The 23,437-nt window shown below is 37.7% G+C and overlaps 1 protein-coding gene across 7 annotated transcripts in view; it reads right to left on the reverse strand.

The window, feature by feature from the left end:
* Positions 1-23,424, reverse strand: part of CARF (calcium responsive transcription factor) — a 73,344-nt gene extending 49,920 nt beyond the window's left edge. The window contains exons 1-4 of one of the 7 annotated variants that reach the window (XM_032404352.1): positions 23,326-23,423; positions 22,467-22,676; positions 18,791-18,956; positions 7,436-7,553 (exon numbers count right to left, since the gene is read on the reverse strand). In XM_032404352.1, the coding sequence (XP_032260243.1) occupies positions 7,436-7,513 (78 nt within the window). In that variant the 5' untranslated portion in view covers positions 7,514-7,553; positions 18,791-18,956; positions 22,467-22,676; positions 23,326-23,423. The other 6 variants (XM_032404389.1, XM_032404343.1, XM_032404381.1 and 3 more) reach the window with 6 other exon arrangements.
* Between the last annotated feature and the right edge of the window lie 13 nt (positions 23,425-23,437).

The raw sequence follows: 23,437 nt of genomic DNA on the forward strand, positions 1-23,437 counted from the left end.
GTCTTCTTTGGAGAAGTGTCTGTTCATGTCTTCTGCCCATTTTTTGACTGGATTATTTGGTTTTTGGATGTTGAGTTTGAGAAGTTCTTTATAGATCTTGGATACAAGCCCTTTATCCATAATGTCATTTGCAAATATCTTCTCCCGTTCCGTGGGTTGCCTCTTAGTTTTGTTGATTGTTTCCTTTGCTGTGCAGAAGCTTTTTATCTTGATGAAGTCTCAAAAGTTCATTTTTGCTTTTGTTTCCCTTGCCTTTGGAGACGTGTCTTGAAAGAAGTTGCTGTGGCCAGTGTCGAAGAGGTTACTGTCTGTGTTCTCCTCTAGGATTTTGATGGATTCTTGTCTCACATTTAGGTCTTTCATCCATTTTGAGTTTATCTTTGTGTAAGGTATAAGAGTTTCATTCTTCTGCATGTGGCTGTCCGATTTTCCCAGCATCATTTATCGAAGAGACTGTCTTTTTTCCATTGGATATTCTTTCCTGATTTGTCGAAGATTAGTTGACCACAGAGTTGAGGGTCCATTTCTGGGGTCTCTATTCTGTTCTACTGGTCTATGTGTCTGTTTTTGTGCCTATACCATGCTGTCTTGATGATCATATAGCTTGAAGTCAGGCATTGTGATGCCCCCAGCTTGGCTTTCTTTTTCAACAATCCCCTGGTGATTCGGGGTCTTTTCTGGTTCCATACAAATTTTAGAATTGTTTGTTCCAGCTCTGTGAAAAATGTCGATGGTATTTTGAAAGGGATTGCATTGAAAATGTAGATTACTCTGGGCAGCATAGACATTTTCACAATGTTTATTCTTCCAATCCATGAGCATGGAATGTTTTTCCATCTCTTTGTGTCTTCCTCAATTTCTTTCATAAGTGTTCTGTAATTTCTAGACTACAGATCCTTTACCTCTTTGATTAGGTTTATTCCTAAGTATCTTATGGGGTTTGGTGCTATTGTAAATGGAATCAATTCCTTAATTTCTCTTTCTTCAGTCACACGGTTAGTGTATAGAAATGCAACTGATTTCTGTATCCTGCCATGTTGCTGAATTTCAGTATGAGTTCTAGTAATTTGGGGGCGGAGTCTTTTAGGTTTCCACATAAAGTATCATGTCATCTGCGAAGAGAGTTTCATTTCTTCCTTGCCAATTTGAATGCCTTCTATTTCCTTTTGTTGTCTGATTGCTGAGGCCAAGCCTTCTAGTACTATGTTGAACAAAGGTGGTGAGAGTGGGCATCCCTGTCATTATGTTCAGTTAGCTACTGTATAGTACATCATTAGCTTTTGATGTAGTGTTCCTGACCTTAAGGGAAAAGCTCTTAGTTTTTTCCCCACTGAGAATGATATTCGCTGTGGGCTTTTCATAGATGGCTTTTATGATATTGAGATATGTTCCCTCTATCACTATATTTTGAAGAGTTTTAATCAGGAAAGGATGCTGTATTTTGTCAAATTCTTTTTCTGCAAAAATTGAGAGGATCACATGGTTCTTGTCTTTTCTTTTATTAATGTGCTCTATCACATTGATTGATTTGCGAATGTTGAGCCACCTTTGTATCCCAGGTATAAATCCCACTAGGAATAAATCCCACTTGGTCATGGTGAATAATCCTTTTAATGTACTGTTGGATCCTATTGGCTAGGATCCTGTTGAGAATTTTGGCATCCAAGTTCATCAGGGATATTGGTCTATAATTCTCCTTTTTGATGGGGTCTTTGCCTGGTTTTGGGAGTGGAGTGTTTTGGGATCAGGGTAATGCTGGCTTCATAGAATGAATTTGGAAGTTTTCCTTCTGTTTTTATTTTTTGAGACAGCATCAGTAAAATAGGTATTATTACTTCTTTAAATGTTTGGTAGAATTCCCCTGGGAATCCATCTGGCCCTGGACTCTTGTTTTTTGGGAGGGTTTAGATTACTGCTTCAATTTCATTACTGATTATTGGTCTATTGAGATTGTCTATTTCTTCCTGTTTCAGTCTTGGTAGTTTTTTTTTTTTTTAAGATTTTATTTATTTGACAGAGAGAGAGAGACAGCGAGAGCAGGAACACAAGGAGAAGGAGTGGGAAAGGGAGAAGCAGGCTTCCCACTGAGCAGGGGACCTGATGCAGGGCTCGATCCCAGGACCCTGGGATCATGACCCGAGCCGAAGGCAGACGCTTAACGACTGAGCCACCCAGGCACCCCTCAGTCTTGGTAGTTTATAAGTTTCCAGGAAGGCATCCATTTCTTCCATGTTGCTTAATTTTTTGGCATATAGTTGCTGGTAATAATTTCTAATAATTGTTTCTATTTCCTTGGTGTTAGTCATGATCTCTCCCCTTTCATTCATGATTTTATTAATTTGGGTCCTTTCTCTTTTCTTTTGGATAAGTCTGGCGAGAAGTTTATCGATCTTATTAATTCTTTCAAAGAGCCAGCTTCTAGTTTCGTTGATCTGTTCTACTGTTTTTCTGTTTTCTATTTCATTGATCTCTGCTCTAATCTTTATTACTTCTCTTCTCCTACTTGGTTTAGGTTTTATTTGCTGTTCTCTCTTCAGCTCCTTTAGGTATAAGGTTAGTTTGTGCAATTGGGATTTTTCTACTTTTTTGAGAGAGGCTTGGATGGCTAGGTATTTCCCTTTAGGACCACCTTTGTAGTATCCCACAGGTTTTGGAGATGTGTTTTCGTTCTCATTAGTTTCCATGAATTGTTTAAGTTCTTCTTTAATTTCCTGATTGATCCAGTCATTCTTTAGCAAGATGCTCTTTAACTTCTAAGTGTTTGAATTCCTTCCAAATTTTTTCTTGTGATTGAGTTCCAGTTTCAAAGCACTGTGGTCTGATAACATGCAGGGAATAATCTCAATCTTTTGGTATTGGTTGAGACCTGATTTGTGACCCAGCATGTTGTCTATTCTGGAGAAAGTTCCATGTGCATTTGAGAAGAATGAGTATTCTGTTGTTTTAGAGTGGAATGTTTTATATATATCTACGAAGTCCATCTGGTCCAATGTGTCATTCAAAGCTCTTGTTTCTTTGTTGATTTTCTGCTTAGGTGATCTGTCCATTGCTCAGAGTGGAGTGTTAAGGTCTCCTACTATTAATGTATTATTATCAATATGATTCTTTATTTTGGTTAACAGCTGGATTATGTAGTTGGCTGCTCCTATGTTGAGGGCATAGATATTTACAATTGTTAGATTTTCTTGTTGGATAGATCCTTTAAGTATGATATAGTGCCCCTCTACATCTCTTACTATAGTCTTTGGTTTAAAATCTATTTTGTCTGATATGAGAATTGTTACCCCAGCTTTCTTTTGAGGTCCGTTGGCATGATAAATGGTTCTCCATCCCCTCACTTTCAATCTGGAGGTGTCTTTAAGTTCAAAATGAGTCTCTTATAGACAGCATGTGGATGGGTCCTGTCTTTGTATCCAATCTGCAACCCTGTGCCGTTTCATGGGAGTATTTAGGCTGCTCATGTTGAGAGTAACTATTGAAAGGTATGAATTTAGTGCCATCATATTGCCTGTACAGTCCCTGTTTCTATAGATTGCCTCTGTAGATGTCTGGTCTATATTACTCTTGGGGTCTTTCTTCTTTTATAGAATCCCCCTTAATATTTCTTGCAGGGCTGGCTTGGTGGTCACATATTCTTTCAATTTCTGCTGGTCCTGGAAGTTCTTTGTCTCTCCGTCCGCTCTGAATGAATGACAGCCTTGCTGGATAACGTATTCTTGGCTGCATGTTCTTCTCATTTAGGACCTTGAATATCTCTTGCCAGCCCTCTCTGGTTTTCTAGGTCTCTGTGGATAGGTGTGACATTATTCTGATGTTCCTCCCTCCATACGTAAGAAATCTCTTCCCCCAAGCTGCTCTCAGGATAGCTTCCTTGGCTCTAAGATTAGCAAGTTTTACTATTACGTGCCGGGGTGTTGGTCTATTTTTATTGATCTTGGGAGGGGTCCTCTCTGCCTCTTGGACATGAATGCTTGTTTCCTTCCCCAGATTAGGGAAGTTCTCAGCTATGATTTGCTCAAATATATCTTCTAGTCCTCTCTCTCTCCACCCCCTCAGGGATCCCAATAATTCTGACAATGGAACATTTCATGGCATCATTGATCTCTCTAAATCTGTTCTCATGGGCTTCCAGTTGTTTATCCCAGTCTTCCTTGGCTTCCTTCCTTTCTATCAGCTTATCTTCTAGATCACTAATTTGTCCTTCTGCCTCATTTACCCTGGCCATTAGAATATCCAGTTTAGACTGCATCTCATTCATAGCATTTTTAAGTTTGGCCTGATTAAATTTCATTTCTGCCCTAAGAGATTCTATATTGTTGCTAATGGTTTTCTCAAGACTAGCTATTGCCTTCAAAACTGCTACCCTGAAGTCTATCTCTGACACCTTGCTTATATCCATATCCATTAGGTCTGCAGCAGACGCCATTGTCTCTGGTTCTTTTCTTTGTTGGGAGTTCCTCCTCCTAGTCATTCTGTTGAGGGATGGTTCAGGGAATGTACAGAGTCCAAAAAATCAACCACAACCCAAGCAAGATGCAGCCTAGGAAAATCTGGAGCAGTCGGAAGCCACCACCGAAAAAACAAAGCCAAAATGAAACCGAAGAATAAAATTTATAGAATTAAAAAAAAAATTTTTTTTAATTAAAAATTTAAAAAAGGGGGGAGTGAAGGAAAGGGGGATATAATCCCTCAGTGTGGACAAAGTAGGGTGTTTCAGTTCTTCCTGGGTGTATTTTGTTGTTTGCTAAAGGGCACTACTTCCCAAAATTACAGGGAAAGTAAAACTGGTATATATATAAAGGTAATATTGAATAGGGAAAAAAAGACTACATTAAAGCATATATCTGTATTAAAATATATAGGTGTGAAAAAATATAAGCTAAAAAGCTACTATGAATTATAAGTTGATATACTGAAAATCTGGTTGAAATGAGAAAAAGGTAAAAAGAAAAAACAGAGAAGAAGCATAAGAGAAAGAATAAAAAGAAAAAGGGAGCTGTATCTGAAAAATACACAAGCTGTGAGGCAACGCCTGGAGCTCAATATACTATTTTCCCCTGATGTTGGGGTTTTACAGTTTTATGGGGGTTTTACAGTTTTATGGGGGCCCTAGGGTTGTCTCCTCTTGTTCTTCCAGCCTGTCTTCTGGGGGAGGGGCCTGACACTGTTTCTCAGGAACCCTGCTTGGGCAGAGTTGCCCTGCCCCTTGTCAGGGCGGGGGGGGGGGGCAGCTAGGCTCCGTAGAAACTCGTTTTTTAAGCTTTTGTTCTCTGGCAGCTTTCTGTGCCTCTTCTGAGGGTCAGAGCAAAAATGGCCACACCCAGATCTCTGTCCCAGAGCAGAGAAATCATAGTCTGCTCTCCTCTGAACCCTCCGAATACACAGTCTTCCTTTCTGTAGGTGCTGCTGAAAACTGCAGCTTCCCATAAGGGGTGCGCACCCACAGCAACCTTCTTAGTGGTCGACCCAGGGGCCTGGGCTTGTCTCTGCCCTTTGCGCTTCTAAAACCACAAGCGGTCCCAGGTCCATGCGTGTGCACCCGCAGCGCCTGGATTCTGTCTGAGTGCTGCTCTAAAGCCCTTTCCCAGCCATTACCACTCTGTGAGGTTTTGCCGGCTCCGGCACAAGACACTTTTGCCTGCCTATTCATGACTCTGCCCTTCCTACCTTGCGAGAGGCAGCATTTTTCTGCTTGTAGAGATCCAGATATATATTCTTACATCTCAGGCTGATTTCGTGGGTGTTCAGAATGGTTTGGTAGGTATCCAGCTAAATTCAGGGGACCGGTTGAAACAGGGTCCCCTACTTCTCCGCCATCTTGTCCCCCTCAAAAGATTTTATTTTTAAGTAATCTCTACACCCCAATGGGGCTCGAACTCACAACCTCAAGATCAAGAGTAGCATGCTCTACCAACTAAACCAGCCTGGTGCCCTTAATGTTACAATTAAAAAAAAAAAAAAGAATGTTTATCAGCCACTGTGGGAAACAGTATGGAGGTTCCTCAAAAAATTAAAAATAGAACTACCCTATGATCCAGTAATCACGCTACTGGGTATTTACCCAAAAATACAAAAACACTAATTCAAAGGGATACACGAACCTCTATGTTTATAGCGGCATTATTTACAATAGCCAAATTATGGAAACAGCCCAAGTGACCATTGATTGATGAATGGATAAAGATGTGGTATAAGACACAATGGAATATTACTCAGCCATAAAAAAAGAATGAAATCTTGCCATTTGCAACAACATGGATGGAGCTAGAGAGTATAATACTAAGTGAAGTCAGTCAGAGAAAGACAAATACCATGATTTCACTCATATATGGAAGAAACAAAACAAATGAGCAAAGGGAAAAAGAGAGGGAAAGAGAGAAACCAAGAAATAGACTCTTGATAATAGAGAATATACTGATGGTTACCAGAGCAGTGTGAGGAGGGAGGTTGGGGGAGGGGAGGACCATGGGCAGATGGGTTAAATAGGAGATGGGGATTAAGGAATGCACTTGTTTTTGGGTTTGTTTTTGTTTTTTTGTTTTGTTTTTACAATTTTTTAAAGTAGGCTCCATGCCCAATCCAGGGCCCAAACTAACAACTCTGAGATCAAGACCTGAGCTGAGATCAACAGTCAGATGCCTAACCTTAGACTGAGTCATCCAGGCGCCCCAGGAGTGCACTTTTGATGAACACCAGGTGATGTATGAAACTGTTGAATCCATATATTATACACCTGAAACTAATATAATTTGTTAACTATACTGGAATTTAAAATAAAATATATAGAATTCTATAATAAAAAGGGAAAGATTCATTTTTCAGTTAATTATTCACTTCACTTTTTGTAAGAGTTGTCAATTCACACAGACTGATATAGACAAAAAGCAGTTCTTAAGTGAAATTGTTGATTTTTTATATTTTATTTCAATTTTATTGAAATAAAGTTGTCCATGGGAACATAACATGAAATCATGATATGTAATTCAAAATACAGATTTTTCTTTATATATAGATTTTTATGAATATAGAATTTTATAATATAGAGCTTTAATTAAAAATAAAGCTCTATATTAATTAAAAGTAAAGCTCTATATTATAAAATTAAATATATGATAGAATTGTGGACAAATTGTAATAGTCTTAAATACATTAAATATAATACTATTTCTTATATGTTAAAAAGTTATTAAATGGGGGTGCCTGGGTGGCTCAGTTGGTTAAGCGTCTGCCTTTGGCTCAGGTCATGATCCCAGGGTCCGAGGATTGAGCCCCACATTGGTCTCCCTGCTCAGCAGGGAGCTTATTTCTCCCTCTCCTTCTGCCTGCCACTCCCCCTGCTTATGCTCTTTCTCTGTCAAATAAATAAATAAAATCTTAAAAAAAAAAAAAAAAGTTGTTAAATGGAATGGAAAAAAGTTCCCAGTTGAATTCCTACCTCAAATACCTGAGAATCTGTTTTTGATTCTTCAGAATCATTATGGTTGACTCTTAGTGAATCATTAGATTGTTCCATGCTGGTATATTCAATTCCATTTTCTTCTATTATTTAATAGCTGAAAAAAAATTTAAGTATCTGATTAAAGCACTTAACATTTTTATGGAATGTTTGTCTTAAACAAATCTCACATTTCCCCTACTGTGTTACCCAATACAATTCAGGTTAAATCATTTCCATTCTACAGATTAAGAAAATAAACATTTTTTTAAAATGACTTGCCAAGGCACCAGAATACATTCAAAGCAAAACAGAGATTACCATTATGTAGTTCCCTCATCCTACCCTTAATTACACTCCTGTACTGGTTAATTAAGATTGTTGTTATGGGACAGGTACTTTTCACCCTTTCAAATACTTCTAAAATTCTTATTTTACAAAGATTTAATGCAAATAAAGGTTCTTAATTTTATGAGTTGGGCATGCACTATTGTAGCATTAGATAATTTAAGAAAAGATATTTTGGTGTAGACAGAGATTATATACACATAGCTCTTATCATAATACACATCATACCACTCATACTGGGTTGACAAACTTTGAAAATGAAGAAATATGTATTCCAAAAAGTTTGAGCCACTTAGGCCTAGTAAAGTGATTAGCTTTTGTGGTGATTTTGTCTTTACACACACACGTGCATGCACACACACACACACACACACACACACACGCACACTGCCCCCTGGGGATATTTGGCAATGTCTGGAAATATTTTTGGTTGTCAGAACTGAGAGGGAAGTGCTACTAGAATCTAATGGGGAGAAGCTAGGGGTGCTGCTAAGTATTTTGGAATGCTCACAGCAGCCCCCAAAACAAAGATGTCAGTGGTACTGAGGTTCAGAAACCCTGGCCTAATATATTATAGTGAATACTGGATTCTGCATTATCTGAAAGGAATGATGATTTAAGTCTCAAAATTGGAGTAAAGTCAAAACAAAACTGTTGAAGAATACCACTGAAAAATTTATAATATAAACTTCATAGAACCCACACATTTTATTTTTCATAAGACAGCATAATTGTTTTTTAAAAATCCTGAAAATTTTATCTTTAAATTAACATGTATTAAATTGAACTTCCTTTTTTTGTTTTTGCTGTATAGTTCTATGGATTTTAACACATGTAACCACATCACAGTCAGGATATACAATAATGAAATCATCCTATGCCCTAAATTAAATTTATACCTTGTACTCAGTTGCTATATATATTTGAACACACTGGGGGTGCCTGGGTGCCTCAGTCGGTTAAGTGGCTGCCTTCAGCTCGGGTCATGATCCCAGGGTCCTGGGATCGAGCCCCGCACGGGGCTCCCTGCTCAGCGGAGAGCCTGCTTCTCCCTCTCCTTCTGCCTGCCTCTCTGCCTACTTGTACTCTCTCTCTATCTCTCTGTCAAATAAATAAATAAAATCTATAAAAAAAAAAAAAAAGAACACACTGAAAACTTATTTTTCTGTGATAGCATCCACACATACATTTGTAAAATTAACCATTTCAGAAAATCTACAAGGTTTGCCACTTCATATCTCCAAAATATTATAAATACTTCTACTCAAATATAAATTATAATAAGTTAAAATCAATCTTATTTTTAATATATAGCTTTAAAATATCTTAAAATTGCTTCTCTTTTAAGATTTTAAATTACCACTTGTATTCTAAATTAATTTACATATAAAACTTAGGAATAATGTTTTATATATGGTTTAAAAAATAAAAAGAAAGTTCCACTAATGGAAATATGGCAGATTAGATAATATAGAAGGCTCTCTTGCTAGAAAACAAAACAAAACAAAACAAAACCAGAAAGTTTATCTAAAACAAAAATATTTTGTGACTGGGAGTTGCTACAGGAAGTAACAAAAATCAAAGGCCATTCCCTGCCCTCCATATCCCCTCCCCACCACAAAAGAAAAGCAAAAGATGTGAGCCAAAACCCAAGTGATAAGCACAAGCAAAGAGGAAAATTTCTGCAAGAGCATTACTAATACACAAATTTTATGGCTGGGAAACCACGGCTTGGATAAGCAGTTCTCAGGGGAGGGGAACTTAAAGTTCCCAAGACTAGGAACCTGAAAGATCCTGAGACAATAGTTTAGTAAGAAAAAATGGAGCTATTATTTGGAGGAACACAAACCCAATTAAGGCATTAGTTACCTTACATGTAAGATTAAATATAAGCTTATAATCAGAGTGTCAAAAACACAAGGAAATAAACCACCAAAAGAAAGAGCCAGCAAATTTAGACACCTCCTACAGACTTCAAATATTGGAACCATCTAACAGTGAATATAAAAATCATTTAAAACTCAAAGAAATAAACATGAATGAATCACAGGAATAAGCAAGCAACAAGACTGAAAAGTTTAATCTGAAAGAAAACCAAACAGAACTTTCAGAAATAAAAACTGTAAGTCAATGGATGCATTAAATACAATAAATGCAGAAGAAAGAACTACTAAATTAAAAGTCAGATTTTTAAAAAATTACTCAGAATGCACCATATGAAAAACAGAAGATAAAAAAATATAAGGAGACTTAAAAGTAGGAAAAATACAGTAAGTACAACATACTTATAACTGGAATCTCAGAAGAAAAGAGAAAATGGATGAGAGACAGTATTTGAGGAGATAATGGCTAACAATTTTTCAAAACTGAATCCACAGATAAAGTACAAAATATACCAAAATAAATCAAAAGAAATCCATACCCAGTGTAGTAGAAGTACAAAATTCTAAAGAGAAAGGAAAATCTAAAAATGTAGCCAGAGAGATAAGATCACCCATGGGGTACTGACATTAGATACATAGCAGTCTACTCAATAGCAACAATGGCAGAAGTCATGGGAATAAAAAAAAAGTAATTATCAGTATATGATTACATATGCTCAAGACCATTTTTTTCACAAAACAGGGTGAGAGAAAGATACTTTAAGATGTTAAAAAACTCAGAGTTTAGGGGCGCCTGGGTGACTCAGTCGTTAAGCATCTGCCTTCGGCTCAGGTCATGATCCCAGCGTCCTGGGATCGAGCCCGCATCAGGCTACCTGCTCAGCGGGAAGCCTGCTTCTCCCTCTCCCACTCCCCCTGCTTGTGTTTCCTCTCTCACTGTCTCTCTGTCAAATAAATAAAATCTTTAAAAAAAAGTAAAAATAAAAATAAAAATAAAAAACTCAGAGTTTACAATGAACAGATCCTACATGAAAGACATTTCTAAAGAATACATCAAATAAAAATGATACCAGAAGGAAGTCCCGAGATACTAGCAAAATGGTAAGCTAGTAAGTTAATAACTCTATGAAAAATCTAAATAAACACTGTCTGTATAAATAACAATAATGCTATTATAATTTTGTGTATGTGTGTTTTAAGAATAGAAGTAAAATACTGAAGAACTAAAAATACACATAACTCAGGAGGGGGTAATGACAGATGAACACAGTATATCAAAACTTATGGAATGCAGGGAAAGTGGTGCTCAGAGGGAAATATAGAGCAAAAATGCCTATATTAAAAAAAAAAATCTCAAAACAATAACTTGACTTTATTCCTCAAAAACAAATTTAAGAGCCAACTAAACTGAAATCTTGCGGAAGGAAGAAAATAATACAGATTAGAGAAGAGATAAGCAAAATCAGGAATAGAAAAACAAAAGAATTTATGAATCTAAAAGTTGGTTCTTCAAAAAGATTGACAAAATTGACAAACCTTTATCTAGACTGACAATAAAAAAAGAAGAAAGACACAACTAAAATCAGAAATCAAAGTGGGACATGAGTATAAAATATTACAGAAACTAAAAGGATAATGAGAAAATACTAAGAACAAAGGTACAACTATCTCTATTTGCATATGGTCTTATATATAGAAAATCCTGAAGAATTCCCAAAAACACCATCAGAGTTAATAAATTCAACAAAGTTACAGGATATAAGATCAATATGCAAAATTCCATTGTATTTCTATATACTAGCAATGAACAAACCAAAAATGAAATTAAGAAAATGATTCATTTACAATTTTATCAACAGGAATAAAATACTGATGAATAAATTTAAGCAAAGAAGTATAAGACTTGTACATTAAAACTACAAAATATTGCTGAATAAAATTAAAGATCTAAATAAATGGATAAACTGTGCTCCTGGAATTGGAAGACATGAATATGGTAATACTACCCAAAGCAATGTATAGATTCAATGCAATCCTTATCAAAATCCCAATGCCTTTTTTTTAGTCATGGAAAAGCCAAATTCATATCGAATTACAAGGAACCTGAATAGCCAAAACAATCTTGAAAAAGAACAAAGTTGGAGGACTCATTCTTTGCAATTTCAAAACTTACTACAAAGCTACAATACTCAAAAGCTCTATTACAAAGCTGTAATCATCAAGACAGTATGGTACTGGCACAAAAACCGACACATAGATCAATGGAACAGAATAGAGAGCCCAGAAATGGACCCTCAACTCTATGGTCAACTCATCTTCGACAAAGCAGTAAAGAATGTTCAATGGAAAAGAGACAGTCTCTTCAACAAATGGTGTTGGGAAAATTGGACAGCCACTTGCAAAAGAATGAAACTGGATCATTTCCTTACACCACACACAAAAATAGACTCAAAATGGTTGAAAGACCTCAATGTGAGACAGGAGTCCATCAAAATCCTAGAGGAGAACACAGGCAGCAACCTCTTCGACCTCAGCCATAGCAACTTCTTCCTAGAAACATCACCAAAGGCAAGGGAAGCAAGGGCAAAAATGAACTACTGGGACTTGATCAAGATAAAAAGCTTTTGCACAGCAAAGGAAACAGTCAACAAAACCAAAAGACAACTGACAGAATGGGAGAAGATATCTGCAAATGACATATCAGATAAAGGGCTAGTATCCAAAATCTATAAAGAACTTATCAAACTCAACACCCAAAGAACAACTAATCCAATCAAGAAATGGGCAGAAGACATGAACAGACATTTTTCCAAAGAAGACATCCAAATGGCGAACAGACACATGAAAAAGTGCTCAACATTGCTTGGCATCAGGGAAATCCAAATCAAAACCTCAATGAGATACCACCTCACACCAGTCAGAAGGGCTAAAATTAACAAGTCAGGAAACGACAGATGTTGGCGAGGATGCGGAGAAAGGGGAACCCTCCTACACTGTTGGTGGGAATGCAAGCTGGTGCAGCCACTCTGGAAAGAAGTATGGAGGTTCCTCAAAAAGTTGAAAATAGAGCTACCGTACGACCCAGCAATTGCACTACTGGATATTTATCCCAAAGATACAAATATAGTGATCCGAAGGGGTACGTGCACCCCAATGTTTATAGCAGCAACGTCCACAATAGCCACACTATGGAAAGAGCCAAGAGTCCATCAACAGATGAATGGATAAAGAAGTTGTGGTTTATATATATACAATGGAATATTATGCAGTCATCAAAAAAAAAAAAGAAATCTTGCCATTTGCAACGATGTGGATGGAACTAGAGGGTATTATGCTAAGTGAAATAAGTCAATCAGAGAAAGACATGTACCATATGATCTCACTGATACCAGGAATTCTTAATCTCAGGAAACAAACTGAGGGTTGCTAGAGCGGTGGGGGGTGGGAGGAATGGGGTGGCTAGGTGATAGACATTGGGGAGGGTATGTGCTATGGCGAGCGCTGTGAATTGTGTAAGACTGATGAATCACAGACCTGTACCTCTGAAACACATAATACATTATATATGTTAAAAAAAAAAAAAAGTAGGAAGGGAAAAATGAAGGGGGGGAATCAGAGGGGGAGATGAACCATGAGAGACTATGGACTCTGAGAAACAAACTGAGGCTTCTAGAGGGGTGGGGGGTAGGGGGATGGGTTAACCTGGTGATGGGTATTAAAGAAGGCACAAATCATGGAACACTACATCAAAAACTAATGATGTATGTATGGTGATTAACATAACATAATAATAAAAAATGAATAGATGAAAACACACACACACACACACAAAAAGAAGGCACGTATTGAATGGAGCACTGGGTGTTATAGGCAAACAATGAATCATGGAACACTACATCAAAAACTAATGATGTAATATATGGTGATTAACATAACATAATAAAATAAAACAAACAAAAAAAAGATTTATTTATTTGAGAGAGAGAGAGAGAGAGACAGTGAGCAGGGGGAGGGGCAGAGGGAGAGAGAGAATCTCAAGCGAGATTAGGCACCCCTTGTCAACTGCTTTTCGATAAAGGTGCCAAGGCAATTAAGAAAAAAGGGACAGTCTTTTCAACAAATGGAGCTGAAACAATAGCTATATGCAAAACAGTAAATGACCCTTACCTCAAACCATAAAAAAAAATTAACTTGAAACAGATCATGGCCTGTAAAACTATAAAACTTCTAGAAGAAATCATAGGAGAAAATCTTTGTGACTGTGGGTTTGGCAAAAAATATCTTAAACATGACGCAAAAAGCACGAAAATATAAGTCTATAAAATGGACATCATCAAAATTAAAAACTTTTATTCATTACAGTTTGGGAGAAAATATTTGCAAAACATATTCCTGATAAAGGAGTTTGTATCCCAGCTCTGTAAAGAACTGTTTCAACTCAATTATAAGACAACAACCAAACAAAAAGTGGGCAAAATACTTGAACAAACACTTTACTAAAGAAGATATGCAGCCAGCTAGAGAAAGGTAAATACCACATGATCTCTTACATGTGGAACTGAGATACAAACTTCCAGTTATAAAATAAGCAAGTCATGTGGTGCCTGGGTGGCTCTATCAGTTAAGTGTCCAACTCTTGGTTTCAGTTCAGGACACGGTCTCAGGGTCTTGAGATTGAGCCCCATGTCAGGTTCTGTGCTCAGTGCAGAGTCTATTTGAGATTCTCTCCCTCTTCCTCTATCCCTCTACCCCCTCTCTCTCTCTAAAATAGTAAATAAATAAATCTTTAAAAAAAAAAAAAGATTCTCTCCCCCTGCCCCTCCTCCCTGCTTGCTCGCTCTCTCTCAAAAAAATAATAAGTCACAAAGATAAAAAGCACAGCACATAGAATATAGTCAATAGTATGGTAATAACTTTTTGACGACAGATGGCACCTACACTTATCACGGTAAGCATTTCATAATGTTTATAATTGTCAAATCACTATGTTGTACACCTGAAATTGCTATTATATGTGAACTTCAATTTTTATTTTTTTTATTTTTATTTTTTTTAAAGATTTTATTTATTTATTTGACAGAAAGAGACACAGCGAGAGAGGGAACACAAGCAGGGGGAGTGGGAGAGGGAGAAGCAGGCTTCCCACGGAGCAGGGAGCCTGATGTGGGACTCGATCCCAGGACCCTGGGATCATGACCTGAGCCGAAGGCAGACACTTAACGACTGAGCCACCCAGGCACCCCTGTGAACTTCAATTTTTAGAAAAAGGCTATTAAGCCAGAAAAGACAAGGGAAACCTTAAGTGCGTACTGATAAGTGAAAGAAGTCACTCTGAAAAGGCTACATACTATATAATTTCAAATATATGACATTCTTAAAAAGGCAAAACTATAGACTCAGTAACAAGATCAATAGTTGCCCCAGGTTGAGAGATTTTTATTGTGATGAAACAATTCTTTCTGATACCATAATGGTGGATACATGACATTTTGATATGGGTTTTGTGAAAATCCATATAATTATACAACACAAATAGTGAACCTTAATGCAAACTATAGACTTTTGTTCACAATAATCTATCAATATTGGTTCATTAACTTTAAGAAATATGCCACACCTGGCTGGCTCAGTCTGTGGAGCATGCAGCTCTTAATCTTAGGATTGTGAGTTCTAGTCCTGTGCTGGGCATAGAGCTTACTAAATAAATAAATATTTAAAAAAAAAAAGAAACATACCACACTAATGCAAAATGTTAATAAAGGGAAAACTGTGTGCTAGCAGATAGAGGAAGAAATGTGTGTGTGGGGGAATATGGAAATCTTTGTATTCCCTGTTTGATTCTTCTTTTTTTTAAGATTTATTTTAGAGAGAGAGCGCGCACAGTGGGAGGGGCAGGAAGAAGGAGAGAGAATCTCAAGCCAACTCCGTGCTGTGTGTGGAGCTGGAGGCAGAGCTTGATTCCACCACCCCCAGACCACACCCCAAGCTGAAACCAAGTTGGGACGCTTAATTGACTGCACCACCTAGGTGCCCCTGCTCGATTTTTCTGTAAATCTATTGATTTTTCTGTAAATCTTCCAATGTCCAGAGTAGAAAAATAAAAGAACACTATTCAAAAAGAAAAGTCTTACAAAGTTAGATTCAACTACTGAGGGATGTATTAAAACTGAAATAATTGCTGTCAAGAATACAATTCAATTTTTTTTTTTAATATTTTTATTTATTTATTTGAGAGAGAGAATGAGAGAGAGAGAGCATGAGAGGGGGAAGGGTCAGAGGGAGAAGCAGACTTCCTGCCGAGCAGGGAGCCCAATGTGGGACTCGATCCCGGGACTCCAGGATCATGACCTGAGCCGAAGGCAGTTGCTTAACCAACTGAACCACCCAGGCATCCCTACAATTCAATTTTTTAAAGTAAATTAATTATACTGAAATGTTCACTGTCTAAACATGATGACATCAAGATTAAGAAATTTTTTTTTTAAGATTTTATTTATTTATTTGAGAGAGAGAGGATGAGAGAGAGCACATGAGAGGGGGGAGGGTCAGAGGGAGAAGCAGACTCCCCGCCAAGCAGGGAGCCCGATATGGGACTCGATCCAGGGACTCCAGGATCATGACCTGAGCCGAAGGCAGCCGCTTAACCAACTGAGCCACCCAGGCACCCCAAGATTAAGAAATATTTTTGAGGGGCACCTGGGTAGGGCAGTTGTTTAAGCCTCCGATTCTTGGTTTTGGCTCATGTTGCGTTCTCAGCATTGTGAGATCAAGTCCCACGTCCAGCTCCATGCTCAGTGTGAGGTCTGCTTAGGACTCTCTCTCCCTCTGCTCCTCCCTGCCCCCCCCTCACTCTCCCTCTCTCTAAAATGAATAAATCTCTAAAAATATATATATATATTTTTGAGAGCCCTTTGAGTTTTAAATATAAACACTATTATGACAAAATAGATGAAGATTATGAATTTGTCATAGCTATATAATTTAATATTTATTATACTTAATATTAGCTAGAATTATTAATAATCACTCTATATTCTGTGATATAGAACCTATTACCACCATTTTACAGAAAAGGAAACTGAGGCTCATTGCTCAAGGTTATAAGGTTATCAATTATTGAGTACTACGGTAAAGCACTATGCTAAAAGGTTTTTTTTTTTTTTTAAGATTTATTTGTTTATTTGAGAGAGAAAGAGAGTGTGAGTGGGGGTTAGGGCAGAGGGAGAGGGAGAGAAACAGACTCCCCAGTGAATATGGAGCACAGCACAGGGCTGGATCTCACAACCCTGAGATCATGATGAAAGCTGAAATCAGGAGTCGGAGGTTTAACCAACTGAGCCACCCAGGTGCCCCTAAAAGTGTTTTATATATGTCATTTTATATAATCCTTTCAACAACCCTGTGATTCAGTTACTTGCTCCAATTTACGTGTAAGGAAATAAGACTCAGGCAATTAAGTAACTTTCTCAAGATTACAAATATACTAAGTGGCTGAGCAAGGTACATGTACTGATCCCAAAGCCTACTCTTTATTATTACAATAGGAACTCTTTCAAAGTAACAGAAAAAAACTCCCTCCTTCCTTCATTAGTCATGGCTTTAATTTTTTTTTTTTTTGATAGGTTAACAAATTATAGATGCTAAAAGAAAATTCTTCGTTCATTTTTGTTCTCCACTTCTCCTAGTTCAAATTCAGTTAGAGGCAGTCCCTAAAGCACCAAAGCCCTCCTGCAAACAATCTAAACATCTCTGATCTCTTGAAAAAGCTAGAGTTCTAATCTTGCAGGCACTGTAGTCATTGAGAAAACATTCTGCAAATAGATTCAAAAGTGGAGCTTGAGAAGGAGAAGTGAAAAGTGCAAATAGCTTAGGGGAAAGAATTCTAAAATCTTACTCCCAGTTTCCTAATAGCTGCCCTGATCCCATTACAAATTATCCCTACTGGCCTAAATCTTTTTCATTTTATTTACTTTCTCTTACCCTAGCTGAAATTTTCATTGGAGATAATAAGCATTTTCTCTTAAAAAAGAAAAAACTCTGGACAGAGTATCAGTCATTAACAAATTTGTGTAAATTTAAATCACTTTCTTCATTTAAGAAGAGTTCAGAATAGCTACCCTGGGAAGTTTAATTTGGAGGTGAGAAAGCAAGTACACTTGAAGCTCAGAACACTTAAAAGGGCTTCAGCAGAGGCCTGAGCTATGTTGCAATGAAGAGGACAGGATGGATGCCCCAGGGAATTGTACCAGCAAAGATGGTGAGGATGCTGTTTACAGAAAAACACCTACTTCAGGACTTTGTTCAGACTGGGATTTCACCACTCAAAGATAATTTCTTTTTCTGCTGTCTTTTGGGAACTGAAAACTCAAAATTTTCTTTTCAGTATGTACATCTATACTACAGGTTAAAGAAGTTTTTTATGGTTACACTGGGTAAATACTACTTAGTTTCTATATGGAAAAATGGGTTTCGATATCTATTGACTAACCCATTGTTTAACTGGAAGTTCAAAGTACATTCCTATGTTACAGACATCCTTTAAAAAAAAAATTTGAATGAAGCGAAAAGAAAAGCATTACTCCTTCCTCCCTTAATTCCCCCATCAATTTGCATTATGCTTTTCAATCCTGACAAATGCAGGGTGACTTAAAATATCCAATTTTCCCATCTAACCTCAATGTCAGTACATGCTAGAAATTATTATATCTAACATTTTTTTTTTAAAGATTTTATTTTTTTGTCAGAGAAAGAGAGAGATTGAGAGAGAGAGAGAGAAAGCACAAACAGGGAGAGTGGCAGGCAGAGGGAGAAGCAGGCTCCCCGCTGAGCAAGGAGCATGATGCGGGACTCAACCCCAGGACCCTCGGATCATGACCTGAGCCGAAGGCAGATGCTTAATCACTGAGCCACCCAGGCGCCCCCTAACTTTCAATTAACTATGTCAAAGTGAAATTTTTAAGAATGAAGATATTAAGTATCTAGGTATTTTCTTCCAACTGGTAAACATAAACAGAACAAAGTACCTATATACAAAGTGTAATTTGGTTTTTCATTAATATATAATAGGTAATAGTTAACTTTTATAGAGCTGTTACTTTCAATTAGTTAAAAATAAAAGTATTACCTTCAGGTAGTAGCTCAAATTTCAATTCAGGCCTCAAGCATTCTATCATTCCCAGAAATGCCCTCTCTTGTCCACTTAAGTTGTTCCTTTGGGGGGCACTAAATCATGATAGTTGTGGCTTCATTTGTGTGAGAGCTATAATTATGTCTTCACAGCAGCATTTTTTCTGTAATGAGAAGGTATTCAATGTATATTTTCTTTTCCTACACATAAAGAAAACTACTAGATTTTGTTACCCAGGTTTTATTATAAAATAGCCATTACCATCCCGGTACAGTAGAACCATCAACTAACTCAGCTGAAGAAAACTAAAGATTAGGACTGACTTTATAGATAACTGCATGTGTCCAGGAGTAGGTGACTTAATCTCTCTGTGTCAGTTTCCTTATCTAAAATTAGGTGTTTGGACTATGGTTTTGTTGCAACTCACATTCTTTAACTACTACTGAAACAAAGACCTCCCCAGTAAATTGCATCTCTCATGAAATATTTACTAACAGGGCATTTTTTTTGGAACCATAGAAGCTTGAGAACAAAGACTGCCCTCCCTAAACCTGTACACCCTGTAAAAAATCCTGGAACTGGTTTGACAAGGTTAGTTTTTAAGCAAATCATATTGGGATTACATAAAGAAAACAGAAAGAAAGAAGAATATATTACATGTATAGACAGCTAATGATTAGAGTTCACAACACACACTAAAGCATTACATTTTGCTGTCAAATTGCTTTCTAGAATATTTCACATCACTTAAAAAAGTGGATTTTACCTTATATCAAAAGCAAAGATTAGGAAGAAACTGTTAAAATAGAAGTTTCATGTTTTATAGGGAAAAAGGGCTTTTTATTGTTTATACATATTTAATGCATGGCAGAAAGGAAAAGACTGACTATTCAGGCTGTATTCACTCATATCTCTGTGGACCATATTTGGGCTACTGCTGTTTTGCTTTTGTTCAATAGCAAATTTTATTTGTTCAAAACTTTACATGTAATTCTCTTAACATCTGATTATTTTGTTGAATTTCCTCTACAGACTTTTGTGTGGTAAAATGTATCTGTTAAAACCAATTACCTGAGAATAAATCCCCAAACAGGGTAACTGAATGATGAAGCCACTTTCAGTTTAGTCTTAGAGATTTCTCCTAATTCTAGGTCCTTGTTAGTGTCCTAAGATTTAAAGGATCTTGAAATATATTAAATATCAGGGCCAGATATTTTAACTTATTAACATTAAAAAAATGTTGCTCAAAAGTACTTTAGAAAATAAAATTTCTCTCATCTTTTAGGGTAGGTAAATGACACAATATTCCTTTTATGATGTATACAAAATTACTATCAATCAGTGGTGTCAAAAATTAAATCAAGACTCCTAGTTCACAAGTATTCGATAGAACAATTTATTTTTTGGGGCGCCTGGGTGGCTCAGTCGTTAAGGGTCTGCCTTCGGCTCAGGTCATGGTCCCGGGGTCCTGGGATCGAGCCCTACATCAGGCTCCCTGCTCGGTGGGAGGCCTGCTTCTCCCTCTCCCTCTCCCCCCTGCTTGTGTTCCCTCTCTCGCTGTGTCTCTCTCTGTCAAATAAATAAATAAAATCTTTAAAAAAAAAACAAAACTATTTTTTTTTAAAGACGGGTTTGGAAAGTTATGTGTTAAGTCAACATCAAAATTTTAAATGTATGCAAATATATATAAATAATAACTTATTTTAACTTTTCATTGAAAAAAATTTAAGGCTGGTGTTCACAATGTCTCTTTAATCTAAGGTTTGCCCTCTCTATAAACTTCCCTATAATCTTGGTTTCTATCCATTTCTTACCCTGTAAATACATACCTCATTTTACCTCTTTGCTCTTTGAGAGCTATACAGATTATTTCATTTAATCCTCACATTCACTGAGTTGGATCTTATCTCTGTAGATAAGAAAACCAAAGCTGTCAAGTAACTTGCCTAAGATCAGAGAGAGCATTAGAGCTCAGATTCAAAACTAAGCTGGAAAAAAAAAAACCCAAAACAACAGAACTCTGAAGCCCATGCATAGTCTTCAGATCATACCATACCATGCCATTACATGCAGAAAAAAAGAAACCTTTAATAGAGACACATATCTTCCAAGCTGTGATTTTCCAGATAACAATGTGTCTTCATGAAGACCACAGTAAATGAATCACGTACGAAATCAAGAACAAAAAGCTTGAAGTTAATGTTCTAAGAAAAACACTCAAAAGTACTACCCTAAGTACTGCATGGAGGGAACACCAAATATGACACGAGTCACTACTAAAAAAACACCAAAGCCATCATAGTGGGTGTTCAGTTACTCTAGAACACTTACAATTTTCCTTAACTAAAAGGTCTCAAATGGGGCGCCTGGGTGGCTCAGTTGGTTAAGCGACTGCCTTCGGCTCAGGTCATGATCCTGGAGTCCCTGGATCGAGTCCTGCATCGGGCTCCCTGCTCGGCAGGGAGCCTGCTTCTCCCTCTGACCCTCCCCCCTCTCATGTGCTCTCTCTCTCTCATTCTCTCTGTCTCAAATAAATAAATAAAATCTTAAAAAAAAAATAAAAAAAATAAAAGGTCTCAAATGAAAAATGTACTTTAGTGAATTCAACATTTCTGCTTTGCAAATTGAAGTTTTATCTTATTAAGTATATATTTAGGTTCTGTATCTTACTGGTCATACTTCTCAATTCAAATTAAGATCAACCTATAGTGACTATCAGGTATTGTACTTTCTTAAATGTCAAATTAATGATCGCTAAAACTTATTAAACTAACCATACCTTTTTTGTTATTTTTAAGATTTTATTTTTAAGTAATCTCCACCCCACCCCCCCAGTTTTGGTCTTGAATTTACCCAGAGATCAAGAGATGCATGGTCCACTGACTGAGCCAGCCAGGCACCCCTCTAACTATAAATTTTTAAAAGATATTTTAACCAATAATATTTTATCAATAGTAAAAAAATAATCTGAAAAAGAACCTAATTATTTGAAGATTATTTCCAGCTCTATGAATGTTAATTCAGGCAATTTTACTGCTGTAACTAAAAAATCACTTATGATTAAAGGAAAATGTTTAAAACTGTTAAATTTCTTTCCACGACTACCAAATTCAGAAAATATGGATTAAATAGCAAGACTTCAGTTAAGAAAGTGTTTCAAGCTTCAGGTGGTCTAAGGCATACAATTCTGACCATTACAATGAGTCACATGGTTAAATGACCACAGGTTCTATTTGCAAGCCCAGTCCTTCCTTTCCTAGGACTTCAGCAGAGAGATTTTCTTTTTATTCCTCTATCCATGAAGCTATTCTCTCTTATTTGTTCAGGTTGGCAAAGGTTCTAGCCAACAGACATCTAAATGATAATGATGGTGATAAATTTAACATTTACTTGTGGCATTTAATTCTCAGTGACCCAAGTGTGGCACAGAGCGGTTAATAAGTAGTTGAGGCATTCAAGTTCAAGAGCCCGCATTCTAGAAAGGTGAGTGAATTTAAAATAGTCCTACTTTCATTATCATTGCTTTCCAATAAAAGATTATTTTTCCGCTTACAATTGTTTAAATACTTTCTCATAGGCTATGGTTTATTTAAATACCAGGTGCCCACTTAATTGCAGCGCATCTTTAAACAACGTAAAGGAAAGCTTTAGTTGTTTTCACCTGCACACATACCGCTCTGCCCACAAATTCTGCAATCCAGTTTAGCCTGATTCTAAACTGCTGTCTCTTGAAGTCCTCCTCTTGCAGTTTTGGCGAACGACTTAAAATGTGACTTTGAGATCTAGATAGTATCTCTCCATCCATCCTCCCACAGAGAAATAACTAAATTCAACTAGAATAACTCTCCGGACCATTCAGATTAAGGCATAGGCCTTTAGGTAACTTCAAGACCAAACAAACAAAAAAAAAGTCAAAAATTGTAGGAGAATGTGGGGGAAGACGCCTTTCCCCTTCTAACCAGAAGATATAAATGGGCTCATAAGGAGAAAACAAAACAAAAAACACAAAATCTAAAAAGCGGGGCTCTTGGCTGCGCGAAGGACCACACACTAGGCGCTCCCGCCCAAGGGGGTCCGGGTCCTTCTCCGCGGCGGTGGCGCGTCCTGAAGCTCAGTAACCCTCCTCCAGACACTTAATCTCCACCTTCTCCAGCCTGCCTTCCCGAGCGCCTCCCCGCCGCCCCCCCCCCCGGCCCCAGCGCGGCCCCGGGAGGGGAGTAGCGGGCCTCATCGTGTGGGGCCCCGAAAAGGCCCCGAGGCTGGGCGCGGAAGGCACCACCCGGACCCGACTGCAGATGGGGGCGGGGGCCAGCGGTTGCTCAGGGAGCAGGCTGGTCAGGAGGTGACGGGAGGAGGAGGCAGGAGGAAAGAAATGGGGGTTGGGAGGTAGTGTCCCGTTCGTGGGCGCCGACAACTCGGTCATACCCCCAACTCCCCTAGTCCCGCCGCTTCCGAGAGCCCTACAGGGCGAGGAGGGAAGTTCACAAGGTGCCGGAGCAGAGGGGAGAAAATTCAAAACGAGTCTACTCAACCTCGTCTTGGCTCCGAGGCCCTGCCATGGAGACCAGCACATTGCGCAGGCGCATCCTTCTGAGAGCGCGCAGCGCAGTACTGTGAGACTAGACCACTATCGGCCACCGTCGT

The sequence above is a fragment of the Phoca vitulina genome, unplaced genomic scaffold, assembly GCF_004348235.1.
Source record: "Phoca vitulina isolate PV1807 unplaced genomic scaffold, GSC_HSeal_1.0 scaffold1, whole genome shotgun sequence".
NCBI classification, from domain to species: domain Eukaryota; kingdom Metazoa; phylum Chordata; class Mammalia; order Carnivora; family Phocidae; genus Phoca; species Phoca vitulina.